Genomic DNA, 13820 nt, shown 5'->3' with positions numbered 1-13820 from the left:
GGGCAAGTCCAAGCAGGCATGACTACGGTCACGTACCGGTGGGAGCTCGACTACTCCACTTTGCAGAAGCCTGGGAGGCCTCTCAGGCAGACCAATGGTCTTTAGAAATTGTAAAAGAGGGGTATTCAATAGAGTTTCACCGCATTCCACCAGACAGATTTGTCAGATCACCTTCCCCCAAGCAGAAGCACAAACGTCTCATCACCTCAAAAGCAATTCAGCATCTTATCGACATTCGAGCAGTCGAACTAGTCCCAGGGTTGGAGAAGGGGAAAGGCGTATACTCCATCCTTTTCACCATACCCAAGAAGAATGGCGACTGGAGGGCCATCTTGGATCTCAAGTTTCTAAATCGCTATGTCAAAGTACGTCACTTCAGAATGGAAACCTTGAGATTCATTATGGACTCTCTATTGTCAGGGGAGTACCTCACTTCCATAGACCTGACCGAAGCTTATCTCCACATCCCTATCCACCCTTCTCATCGTCGTTTTCTAAGGTTCGTGGTACTGAATCAGCACTTCCAATACAGGGCCTTACCCTTTGGCCTGTCAACAGCGCCCAGAGTTTTTTCCAAAATGTTAATTCACCCAATAGCCCAGCTGAGGAAGCAGGGTATTCACATTCACCCCTATCTGGACGACCTCTTGGTCAGATCCAACAGCAAAGAGAAATCCCTTCGGGGGACAACTCTGGCCATTCAGTGTCTTCAGTCTCACGGATTCCTGGTGAACAAAGAAAAGAGTTCACTTCAGCCGAGTCAGAGGTTGGAACACCTAGGCGCAATGATCGACTCCACTTGCAATTCGCTATTTCTACCTCTGTCCAAGGCCAGGGCCATCAAGGATTTGGCTTCCAGGGTCATCCAGAGCAAATCATCACCTCTGATGTTGCTTGCCAAACTAATGGGACTTTTGATATCGACCATAGACATGATTCAATGGGCCAGATTCCATTCCAGGCCTCTTCAACTGTTCCTACGACCATTTCAACTTCAGATAATGGAGAGAAAGGCCATAAATCTGATAATTCCGTTGTCAGTCAAGAGGAGTTTGCGATGGTGGACGGACTTGACTCATCTTCGCCAGGGCAAGTTGTTCCATCCTCCCTCATACCTGGAGGTATTCACAGATGCCAGCCTGGGGGGCTGGGGAGCTTCTCTTCAGGACAAGCCAGTCCAAGGCAGGTGGTCTCAGTCCGAGAGTCGGCTTCCCATCAATCTGCTGGAAATCAGAGCCATACGTCTAGCCCTGGTTGCATTCAGGACCCAATTGTTCCAGAAGCATGTGCTTGTCAGAACGGACAATATCACAGCCAAGGCGTATCTGAACAACCAGGGGGGCTCCAGGTCTTCACAGTTGCACCGGGAAGCATCAAGAATTCTGACATGGGCAGAAAAACATCTGGCCTCTCTAAGGGCGGAACACATCAGAGGCCAGGACAACATACAGGCAGATTGGTTAAGCAGACAGGAAATCTGCGAGGGCGAGTGGGCCCTCAGCTCAGACATATTCGACCTCATATGCCAGCGTTGGGGTCTACCAGAGGTGGATCTTTTCGCTTCAAACACAAATTCGCAACTACCAAGGTACTTCACAAGGTTCTCCCATCCAGAAGCCGAACAGACAGATGCCTTGACAGCCATATGGCCTCCAGGTCTCTTGTATGCGTTTCCTCCGGTCCCTCTGGTTTCTCGAGTACTGCGGAGGGTGAGAGCTCTACAGGCGGAAATCATCATGGTAGCTCCCTATTGGCCACGGCGTCCGTGGTTCTCAATGTTGACAGAGCTATCAATAGACCTTCCAATGTCACTTCCAGTTCCTCCCGACATGCTTCATCAGGGTCCGGTGTGGCACCCCGACCCGGGGTGGTTTCATCTGACCGCGTGGAGATTGAGCGGGAGACATTCAGAAATCTAGGTTACTCTCCGGAGGTGACGGACACTATGCTAGCATCGAGAAGGCCCTCCACAGTTCGCATATACAACACCACCTGGAAGGCCTTTGTCCGATGGTGTCGTAGGAAAAAGGTTCCTTCGCTTTCCCCTTCCATTGCGGAGATACTAGCGTTTTTACAGGAGGGCCTGGAGTCCAGGTTAAAACCAGCTACGCTGAGAAGGCAGATAGCTGCCCTGTCCACTGTCTTACCGGTCGTTGGAGGGTATAGGCTATCTCAACATCCACACATCCAATTATTTTTGCAGGGGGCAAAATCGAAATCTCCTCCGACAGTCCATCGCTTTCCGTCTTGGCGGCTCCATACCGTTTTATCAGCGCTTACCAAGAAGCCATTTGAGCCCCTTCGAGAGGTGGACTTAAAATGGGTGCGAATGAAAACTCTCTTCTTAGTAGCCATCACGTCTGCACGTCGAGTCTCGGAACTGGGGGCCTTATCAGTGAAGGCGGGTCTTTGCGTGTTCCACAAAGAAAAGGTGGTTCTGCGCACGGATCCCTCCTTCATTCCTAAGGCTGCTTCTAGGTTCCACCGCTCACAAGAAATCTACTTACCCACCTTTTGTCCAGAACCCAAACACCCAAAGGAGGTAGTCTGGCATACGTTAGATGTGCGCAGGGCCTTGAAGATTTTCATTCTAAGATCTGAGTCAATTAGAAAAACTGAATCCATGTTCATCAACATCTCTCCTCCAAGAGTGGGAGACAAGATGTCTAATTCATCCATCAGTGCAGTGCTGAAGGCCTGTATCAGCGAAGCATATAGGGCATCAGGGTTACAGGTACCTGGAGGAATCACTGCACATTCTCTTAGGAGTGCCTCCACAAACGCGGCACTGCTGAATAGGGCTTCAGTCGAAGAGGTGTGTAGAGCTGCTACTTGGTCCTCTCCGTCTACATTCATAAGACATTATAAGATCCATTCCATGGCATCAGCAGATGCAGCATTTGGGAGAAAGGTATTACTGCATGTTCTGGGGGAGGTCAGCGATGAAGACCCACCCGATTAAAGGGGACTGCTCTGGTAGGTCCCACAGAGATGTCCGACAACCTCTGAGGGAGAACGGCCCATTGGACTTACCGTGAGGGGTCCTTCTCCTCAGAGGTTCGGAGGACATCTCGCCACTCCCAGATTCATTTTCATCGCTTAGGTTTCTTTCTATAGCCTATCTCCCTTGTACTGTGTTACTTTCAGTATTATCGGAGTTCAAGTTTACAGTTTACATGTTAAAACGAGTTGTTAGTTGTGTTTATAGTCCTTCTAGTTAGAGGGAAGACGACACTGCTTTCGGAGTCCCACAACTGAGGGCGGGGTTATTCCGAAGGCGCCAACAGGAAGTTGAAAAAAGTGTTCCTGCCTCCCTGAAGGAATAGTAGGAATAACCCACAGAGATGTCCTCCGAACCTCTGAGGAGAAGGACCCCTCACGGTAAGTCCAATGGGCCGTTTTCCAAAACATGTCACAATTACTCAGGATACACGTTTCTTTGCTGTCAAATAAATTTCCTCATACCTAAGATTTTTCAGTTTTTCCAATGGAAAAATTGGGCAATTTTGGTGTGGAGAGGGGTAAAGAAGTCTTGTGAGGTATTTTCTCTTTTATATAAAACAATATAAAGCCTTAGATAATGTAATTACTGCATATATATGGTAATGCATAGTTTGGTCTCTAGTCTGTTACATCTAATAGTGATATCCTGAACAAAGCTGCACCCTTCTAAGGCCATTGAAATAAATGGATGTAGAAAAGGTGTGATTCTATTTAGTATTTCACACTACTACTACTACTACTACTACTACTACTACTAATAATAATAATAATAATAACAATTCTTCCTCTTCTCCTCCTCCCCCTCCTTTGTTCTTCTTCAAAATTAAATTAGTATCTAGCAAAAATTCTTTAGAATCACCAGAATCAAAACAAATTTGAAGTATGATATTGAAATATTGAACATCTTTGCAAAACTGTAATTTGAAGACTCTTTGTTTGACTAAGAGTTTTGTATAAAATTTGGAATTTTGGGGAACTAATGGTACAATCTGAAGAACATTTTTCTGGGTGAAGGCCTCACTTCTGGGACTAACTTCTTAATAGACCTATTTAGCAGTTCTCCTTCAGTATTCATATATCAGTGCTGCTTCTATTTTGTGTTTCTCCATAAATTTCATAAACCTTTTAAGATAGACCTTTGGGGAGGGACAGTGGCTCAGTGGTAGAGCATCTGCTTGGGAAGCAAAAGGTCCCAGGTTCAATCCCTGGCATCTCCAAAAAAGGGTCAGGGCAAATAGGTGTGAAAAACCTCAGCTTGAGACCCTGGAGAGCCGCTGCCAGTCTGAGTAGACAATACTGACTTTGATGGACCAAAGGTCTGATTCGGTATAAGGCAGCTTCATATGTTCAAAATATTTTCTCTTTATCTTTTTTTGCCAAACCATAAAATCTCAAAGACTTTAGCCTTCCTTCATAGTTAAGGTGCTCTAATGTCTTAATCATTATGACAACTCTTTCAGTTTAAGCATGTCCTTTTATATGTTTAATAATGCTTTCTTTAATATAACAGATTTATCTGGAGCTGATGCTAGGCAAACTGACTCATAATTTACAAGATCCCCTACAGAATTGCTCTTAAGGTTGCTGCTTTCAGATCCTCGCATAGAGGCCAATTTCAGTGACAAGTGTCATATTTTTCTTTGGAGATAATTTCTTATCTGAGTTCTTTAAGAATCTTTGGGTATATTCCACCTGGATCTGGAGACTACTTAGTTGACTGAGTTTGAATTGAAGAAACCTTCCCCTCAGACAGTAGCTCCAGTGTGTGCAATTGCCCAGAATCCTCCACAATGAAGAACCAGTCCATCAACAACAAAGAATGAAGTAAACAAATCCGTTCACATTTTGTCTGTAGTTTCCATATTTTCCAAAGCGCAAGATGCTTTGTTGTTAATAAACATACATATTTCTCTTTGCTTCTTTAACAGATAGTTATCCCAGGTACCTTCTGGGAGCGGAGGAATCTCTTGTCTCCAGCTCCTGTGCCTGCAGGGGAATTTTTAAAAATAATTGTTATAGGCATGATGCCATTGCATAATTTCCAGAGGAAATGCTGTTGCTACAGAGTTTCTGGTGATTCCTTCAGCAGTGTGATGGTACATCTGCACTTTTCCTGGAAGTTAAGTAATGTTGTCATGCCAGCAGTGCCCTCCAGACTTCCTCTGGTTGCCAACCACTGGCTGGCAACCCTATTAACAGGCAAAATCAATCTCACTTTTTCTTTCCCTTTCCTTTGCGATTCTGAAACCACTATTGTTGCAACCATTCCCTTTCCTTGAGAAAATTAACTATTTGAGCTTCAACACCTCTGTATATTTCAGTGAACTGGAGAATGCTATGTTATACAATCCTTGTCTATACTGGCCATATGATGACAGTTTAAAAAAATACAAAAGTTTTAGGTGTGCGGAGAAATTTTTAAAGGGGAAAGCATATTGATATCAGTGGAACATTGATAGCAGGGGGGACACATCCTTTAATCTTTAGTTTTGTAGGGCTGTATCTTGAAACATCAATCAGAAAAATACTCTTGTATGATAATCGCAAGCTGTTTAGTATTTTAATATTAACGTGTTTTATGTTACTGGAATTTAGGTAGTTTGTGTTTTATGTTTTTGGTAGCTACTCTGTATGTTCCTGGAGCAGAAGATGGACAGTATCAGGGCTTTTTTTTGTTTCTGGGGGAATGCGGTAGAACAGAGTTCCAAAACCTCTTTGTGGAAACAAAATTCTAAAAAAAGTTTAAAAGTTACTGAGGGGCACCTGTGTGTTTCTCCTTCATTTCCTCCTTGAGTGTTCCGGCACCTCTTTTTCCAGAAAAAAACCCCCCTGGACAGTATAAAATTGATCTAAATAAATAAATGAAATAATGAAATTCTATTTTAGCACTTCAAAGTGGAACCTTTAATCAACTTGTTTTCTTTGTCAAACAGAAGTTAAAGAACAGTCTTCAGAGGAGGATGCCCAAACTGAAGTGGGTGGCAACAAGAAGCTAACACCAATTCTTCAGCGCTCCGTGTCTGAGGAATCTGCAAGCTCCGTTGCCTCAATTGGCGTTGAAGCAAAAACCAGGTTAGAAAGTGGGACAGGCATTGTTGGGCAGCTGTAATCTGTAATTCAGACAATAATAAGAGTACATCAGGTTAGTTTTTGCTTTGTAGCATTAACCTATGTGGACAGCTGCCTTCTATATGTTGCCCCCGTTAACAAATGGAGCAAGCCACCATATGTATTACTCAAAAAAATATATTTTGGAATTTGGGTTATGGATTTAATCAGGGCTTTTTTTTAACAGGAATGCACAGGAATGCAGTTCCGGCTGGCTTGGCATTGCGAGTGTGTGGCCTAATATGCAAATGAATTCCTGTTGGGCTTTTTCTACAAAAAGCCCTGTGTGAAACAGTGGTGACATCAGGGGGTGTGGCCTAATATGAAATGAGCTCCTGCTGAGCTTTTTCTGCAAAACAATCCCTGGATTTAATATAATGAAAATGTAATATTTATTGATTTATTTACATTATTTATAGTCCATATTTCTCACAGGGACTCATGGCAGATTATCACATAGTAAGTCTGTACTACAGTTAACAAAATGTGACGTTCAATAGACAGTGCATCAGGATTGCAGAAGTCTGGAATCAACCAGAAAGAATAGAAGCATAACATAGGTATTAATAGGACACATGAAGTGGTGGAAAAATTACATAACAGGATCCCACAGCAGTATAGACCACAGTCTCCAGTCACTTATTGAAGTAACTGTGTAAATTTTGCCTTATGCAATTCTGTCAGCTGCATAGAAAACCATCTGCACCACAATTGCATTTGGATCTTGATACTTTGCCCCATTTAAACAACAGGTTGGGTGCACAACTGCCAAAGCCCATTCGTATTCTGTTAACCGTCTTCCACCCTTTCTTGACAAGTCAAATCATGAGGGCCTCTTGTTGGTGTTTATTAAGTTAAGGATATTGAGGGGAACTAATTTCATCCATGTTTGCAACCATTCATTCCCTAGATCAAAATTTTGTGATTGCAGGATTTGTGCAGATCTTATTGCTGAATGTCGGGACTTTAGATAGGACAGCATCGGCCATGTGTCTGTGGATGAGCAATTCTCTGTTTTCAGTGGTCTTTCCATATGCATGAAGAAGAGCAACTTGCCTTCAGAGATGCAGGGGAGCAATGTGGCACAAAGTGGGTAGCGAGTAGGATGAAGTGGGGTTTAATACATTTGCTGATGGCTCTTGTTGTGTTTGTGTTGAGTTGGACAACAAGTTTGCGGACATGGGGGCTGTTGAGACACACTGAAGCACTGTGTTCCACAGTACTGTACATTAATGCCAAAGCTGAGCATCTAGTGTTGTAGCAGATACACCCGAAGTTGTATGACATAGTTTTTGGAGAACGTTGTTTAGGGTGCATATTTTTGCTGCTACATTGGTAAGATGGTTTTTATAGCTCAAGGTCCTGTCCATGGTAACGCCAGAGTACTTAGGTGTGTATGGTTGTGTGTAAGTCTGGTGCCCTAAAGGTAAACATTCAGTTTATGGTTGGCAAATTCGTTATTGAGATGGAAATAGGAGCATTCTGTTTTCCCTGGACTTGGGATAAACCACCGTTTGTTGTGGAAGGGAACTGTGTGAGCACTTGGTGCCTGCTAGAGAGGGTTTCTGATTGCTTTGGTGTGTCTTTTGTGTAGCTGTTGCTGAGTGAGGAGAGCTTCTTTGCCTGGGGGTAATTGCTGGCCCCACCCTCTGCTGTTGCTCTTGCTCTTGAGTCAGAGGTGAGTGGGGGCTTGAGCCTTTAATTTGCAAGGCTCATCCTTGCCAGAGGCGCGAGCCTATGGCACGAGCCGGAGGGCAAGAGCCAAAGGGCTCCTGGCCTGTGGCTCTTTGCCTGTGGCTCTTTGCCTGTGGCTCTAGCCTGGGGGTTCTGTGGAAAGGTAGGTAGTTACCCACAATTAGTTTCAAGCGGCAGTTGGTAGTGGGATTTAAAGAGAAGTGAAGATAAAGAAAATTTTGAAATGGATTGCAGCAGTATGTGTCACGACTCGGACCTTCAGGTAGAGACGGACGGCTGCTGATGTCCTGGCAGTCGGCCAGAGCGTTTGCAGCCGGCTGGGGCTCTTTCAAGGAGCAGCACAAACGTTATCTTGCAGTCCTAATTAGTCAACACCATAAATCAGTCCGGCCGAAGGGAGAAACAGAGCGCATCGTCACAGGAATGCAGAGGGTCAAAAGCCAGAGGAAGCAAGCCGAATATAGTCAAAGTACCTAAGTCAGTCCACAGAGCAAAATCAGAGTCCAGTTCCAAGTCCAAGGTTCAAGCCGGGTCAGGAGCACACGGGTTCTCTCAGCAGGCAAGAGGGTGCGAGGCGTGGTCACGTCCGAGTAGGATCGTTCGTTGCCAGCACAGTTTGCCCTAAGGCCAGGGTTACAGATATACTGTGCTGGCTTGTTACCTCGTTAGTACTCCGGGCTTAGATCTCTCCTCCCCCGCATGCGTGCTTCTCTCCGTCTGTTTCTAAACTCTTGCCGTCTCCTTTCACAGAGCCGGCTCACAGGTGGTGGAGATTCAGGAGGGGATGAGCTAGGGCCCGGTGTGGCCTGATCAGTTTCAGGTGGCTCCTGCTCTGAGTTAGCAGGGGCTGGGTCAGGGGCAGGCACCTGCTCAGAGTTAGCAGGGGCTGGGTCAGGGGCAGGCACCTGCTCAGAGTTAGCAGGGGCTGGGTCTGGGGCAGGCATGACAGTATGGTTGGTGAGGGAGCAGAGGCAGTGATGTGTAAACACTGTGGGATGTTTGTATTTCTACCTGAGAGTAGCACGAATTACACTTGCAGCAAGTGTAAGTTAGCAGCAAGTGTAAGACAGCAGCAAGTGTAAGTTAGCGGCCCTGCTGGAGGAGAAGATACAGGGACTGGAGGCACAATTGTCCACACTGCAGTGTTTAAAGGAAGGTGAGGATTTTCTTGACAAAACGCATGAGGCGCTCTTGAAAGGACAAGAGGAGAGAGAGGAAATGGTATCTCAGCAATTAGAAGAGAATCCAACATAGGAGGAGGTTCCTGGAAAAATGTAACCCGAAGGAGAAAGAAAATCAGAAGATGTTCTGAGCCCCTGCTGCTCAGCAATAGGTTCCAGGATCTCCCCACAGTAACTGATTCTGAACCAATGGAATAAGGGCCACTTCCCCAGCCTCCACGAAGCTTGAAGAAAGTTTCTCAGGATCCTGTGGATAAGAAGCCTGGAGCTTCTGCTCCCCAATATAGGAAGAGGAAGGTGGTGGTGATTGGAGACTCCTTGCTCAGAGGGGTGGAGCCCAAAGTGTGCTGACCGGACTTGTCATCCCGAGAGGTCTGCTGTCTTCCGGGTGCACACATCCAGCACGTGACAGAAAGGATTGGAAGACTTATCAAGCCCACGGATTACTATCCTTTCTTGCTGATCCACGTGGGAACGAATGATACTCCCCATCATAGCCCTAAATGTATTAGAAAAGACTATGTGGCTCTGGGTCAGAAGGTGAAGGAGCTGGGTGCACAGGTTGTGTTCTTGTCAGTGCTTCCTGTTGAAGGCCATGGCTTAGGACGAGAAAGAAAAATACTTCAAATAAATGACTGGCTACGTTAATGCTGTTGTCAGGAAAGTTTCGGATTTCTGGACCATGGCTTCCGCTTTTGAGATGGTGGTCTTCTATTGGAAGATGGTTTGCACCTTACAGCGGTAGGAAAAAGGGTGTTTGGTAACAGCCTTGCTAACCTAATAAGGAGGGCTTTAAACAAAATTGTATGGGGGAGCGAGACAATAATTCAAAGCCTCGTATGCCAGAAACTGGGGATAAGATTTACAAAGAGTGGCGCATATGCTAGGTAATGTTACTTGCAGGCTTGTATGGAAACTAAACTCTCGGGGTGCATAAAATGTGGATTCGGATGTCTTTATGCTAATGCGCACAGAGTATGGGAAACAAACAGGAGGAACTGGAAGTCCTAATAAAAGGAGACTGTGACATAATAGGCCTTACTGAAACTTAGTGGGATGACACTCACAACTGGAATACTAGGATTCAGGGGTACAACTTATTTAAAAGGGACAGGCAAATGAGAAAGGGCGGAGGCGTAGCAGTATATGTGAAGGAGGTATATACTTGTGAGGAAATATGTGAATCTGAGCATGGCAGCTCAGTTGAGACTCTCTGGGTAAAAATAAAAGGAATAACAATGATATTATTTTGGGGGTCTGCTATCGACCACCAAGTCAGGCAGAGGACTTGGATGAGATACTTCTACAGCAGGTTGCAAAGTTCTCCAAGAAAAGGGATACAGTGATCATGAGAGATTTCAATTCCCGGACATCTGTTGGAAGTCCAACTCTGCTAAAAATGAAAAGTCAAATAGATTCCTGTCTTGCTGACAACTTCCTTTTCTAGAAAGTGAAGAAGGAATTAAGGGGATCTGCTATCTTGGATTTGATTCTCACCAACAAGGAAGAATTGATTGAAGAAGTGGAAATAGTGGGCACCCTGGGCAGCAGTGACCATGTGATTTTGGAATTTACAGTCTTAGGGAAGGGAAAAGCTATACGTAGTCAGACTTATAGGTTGGACTTCAGAAAGGCAAGCTTTGATAAACTTAGAACTATGGGTAAAATCCTATGGTCAGAAATACTTAGGAGGAAGGGGGTTCAGGAGTGGTGGAAGTTTCTTAAAAGCAAAATACTGAAAATGCAATCACAGACGATTCCTATGAGAAGAAAAATGGAAAAAGCCTAAAGAAGCCAAAGTGGCTCCATGGACAGCTCTCTAAAGACTTGAGAAATAAAAAAGACTCCTTTAGGAATTGGAAGGAGGGCCTTATAACCAAGGATGAATATAAACAAATCACCAGTGCTTGTAGAGAAAAAGAGTAAGAAAAAGAGCAAGGGCCGCACCTCAAAAAGGAGATTATAGGATATTATAGCATTGGAGAAAGTCCAGAAAAGGGCAACTAGAATGATTAAAGGGCTGGAACACTTTCCCTATGAAGGTGGCTATGCTTGTGGCCGCTGCCACCTCCTGTGGCAGTGAATTCCACATGTTAATCACCCTTTGGGTGAAGAAGTACTTCCTTTTATCCGTTTTAACCTGTCTGCTCAGCAATTTCATCGAATGCCCACGAGTTCTTGTATTGTGAGAAAGGGAGAAAAGTACTTCTTTCTCTACTTTCTCCATCCCATGCATTATCTTGTAAACCTCTATCATGTCACCCCGCAGTCGACGTTTCTCCAAGCTAAAGAGTCCCAAGCATTTCAACCTTTCTTCATAGGGAAAGTGTTCCAGCCCTTTAATCATTCTAGTTGCCCTTCTCTTGACTTTCTCCAATGCTATAATATCCTTTTTGAGGTGCGGCGACCAGAACTGCACACAGTACTCCAAATGAGACCGCACCATCGATTTTTACACGGGCATTATGATACTGGCTGATTTATTTTCAATTCCCTTCTTAATAATTCCCAGCATGGCGTTGGCCTTTTTTATTGCAAACGCACACTGTCTTGACATTTTCAGTGAGTTATCTACCACGACCCCAAGATCTCTCTCTTGGTCAGTCTCTGTCAGTTCACACCCCATCAACTTGTATTTGTAACTGGGATTCTTGGCCCCAATGTGCATTACTTTGCACTTGGCCACATTGAACCGCATCTGCCACGTTGACGCCCACTCACCCAGCCTCAACAGATCCCTTTGGAGTGCCTCACAATCCTCTCTGGTTCTCACCCTGAACAATTTAGTGTCATCCGCAAACTTGGCCACTTCACTGCTCACTCCCAACTCTAAATCATTTATGAACAAGTTAAAGAGCATGGGACCCAGTACCGAGCCCTGCGGCACCCCACTGCTTACCGTCCTCCACTGCGAAGACTGCCCATTTATACTCACTCTCTGCTTCCTATTAATTAGCCAGTTTTTGATCCACAAGAGGACCTGTCCTTTTACTCCATGACTCTCAAGCTTTCTAAGGAGCCTTTGATGAGGAACTTTATCAAAAGCTTTCTGGAAGTCAAGGTAAACAACATCTATCGGGTCTCCTTTGTCCACATGTTTGTTCAACCCCTCAAAGAAATGTAACAGGTTAGTGAGGCAAGATCTTTCCTTGCAGAACCCATGCTGAGTCTTCCTCAATAAGGAGGTGGCTGAGAGGTGATATGATCAACATTAGGAAGCACTTCCTGACCGTTAGAGCTGTTCCTCAGTGGCTTCCTCAGGACGTGATGGACTCCTCTTCCTTGGAGGTTTTTAAACAGAGGCTAGATGGCCATCTGACAGCAATGAAGATCCTGTGAATTTAGGGGGAGGTGTTTGTGAGTTTCCTGCATTGTGCAGTGGGTTGGACTAGATGACCCTAGACGTCCCTTCCAACTCTATGATTCTATGATTTACAGTAGTAGTCAGCTAAAATTTTGAGGTCAGTATTTCCTCAGTCCTTTCAGTTGATTTGTGCCTTACTGCAATCACCATGTCATCAGCATAAGCAAACTTCCTGGATGTTGTCTCAGGAACATCAGAGATGTATAGATTGAAAAGAACTGGAGCGAGGACTGAGTCCTGGGGCAGACTGTTACTCGGTTTCTTCTGCTTGCTGATTGACCCAGAATTACTTGGAAAGTCCTGTAATTCAGCATGTTATTTAATGTCCTGCAGGGGAAATCTTGTAAAAACTTGTATTGCAGACGGTCCCTACAGACTGTGTCATAAGCAGCAGTCAGATTGATGAAAACTGCTGATAAGACACTTCTGATTCCTATATCAGTGACAGTTGTTAAGTTGATAACCTGGTCTTCACAACTATGACGGGGTCTAAATCTTGCTTACTCTGTAGGGACACGTTTGTTAATTCTGTCACTGATTCTGTTCATGATTAGCCTCTTGAGGAGTTTATAATAGGAACTCAGAAGGAAAATAGGTCTGTAACTTTCTGCCATATGTGTTGGTTTTCAGGTTTCAGAATAGCAACTATCTTTGCTTTCTTGAATTCCCCTGTGGGTGTCTTCCTGTTCTCATGAAATCAGTGAGAAATGTCAAGACTCGCTTCTTAGGGAACGTGCCACTGTTGATGAGGAACTCATTATGGATGCAGTCAAAGCCTGGTGCCTTTCTACTCTTGATATCTTTCAGTGTCTTGGAAATCTCATCAGCACTGAAATCCTCTGATAGTTCGCAGTCTTAGGGCAGGTGTGTTTCAAAAGCTGACGTTATTTTTTATATTCTGATTGTAAAATCTTGGTCCTTTGGAGCTCTGGATAGGGATACCAGTCAGGTAGCTATGTGGTTTGATGTTACTTCCAGATTTCCTGGGAGCACCTAGGGTTTTGGGGGTTTTTTTTAACAGACTCCAGGCTTTCCTACTGAAATGCTTGAAATCCAGATTGCAATTGCTTTGGTCCATTTTTATCTGTGCAGTATCAAGTTCATGGAGTAGTTCTTCTGCTACTTCTGGGTCTTTGCTGTTGAGGAAAGTTTTGATACAGCCTCTCGCTCTTATCGCTCCAGCCTGGAACATATTCTTTCCAATATCCTAGAGGAATGTTCCTTTTGGCCATAGATATAACAGCTCCAATGACTCGGCTGTAGCTATTGTGTGCTGGAGGGACCCATCCAAGACAGCCTATCCAGATCTTCTCTGTAACCTTTTCAATTCGCCTTCCTAAATTTCCATCGTGGTCTTTGAAAAGACTTGATAATTGGTATTTGGATTTGTAGCTCGGGGATTACAGATTGTTGCTGGCTGTGTGGGAAAGCCTCAAGAACACATCTTGATATAATGTTTAAAGATTGAT

At 44.5% G+C, this 13820-nt stretch overlaps 1 protein-coding gene across 6 annotated transcripts in view; it reads left to right on the top strand.

Moving 5' to 3' along the window:
• The window catches only part of KMT2C (lysine methyltransferase 2C), a 247842-nt gene that overhangs the window by 86905 nt on the left and 147117 nt on the right, over positions 1 to 13820 (top strand). For all 6 annotated transcript variants that reach the window (XM_060248021.1, XM_060248022.1, XM_060248025.1 and 3 more), the window contains exon 3: positions 5937 to 6075. In XM_060248021.1, the coding sequence (XP_060104004.1) occupies positions 5937 to 6075 (139 nt within the window). The remainder of the gene's footprint in view (positions 1 to 5936; positions 6076 to 13820) is intronic.

This window comes from Heteronotia binoei, chromosome 10 (genome assembly GCF_032191835.1).
Source record: "Heteronotia binoei isolate CCM8104 ecotype False Entrance Well chromosome 10, APGP_CSIRO_Hbin_v1, whole genome shotgun sequence".
NCBI classification, from domain to species: domain Eukaryota; kingdom Metazoa; phylum Chordata; class Lepidosauria; order Squamata; family Gekkonidae; genus Heteronotia; species Heteronotia binoei.
This window is presented reverse-complemented; position numbering and strand designations above follow the sequence as displayed.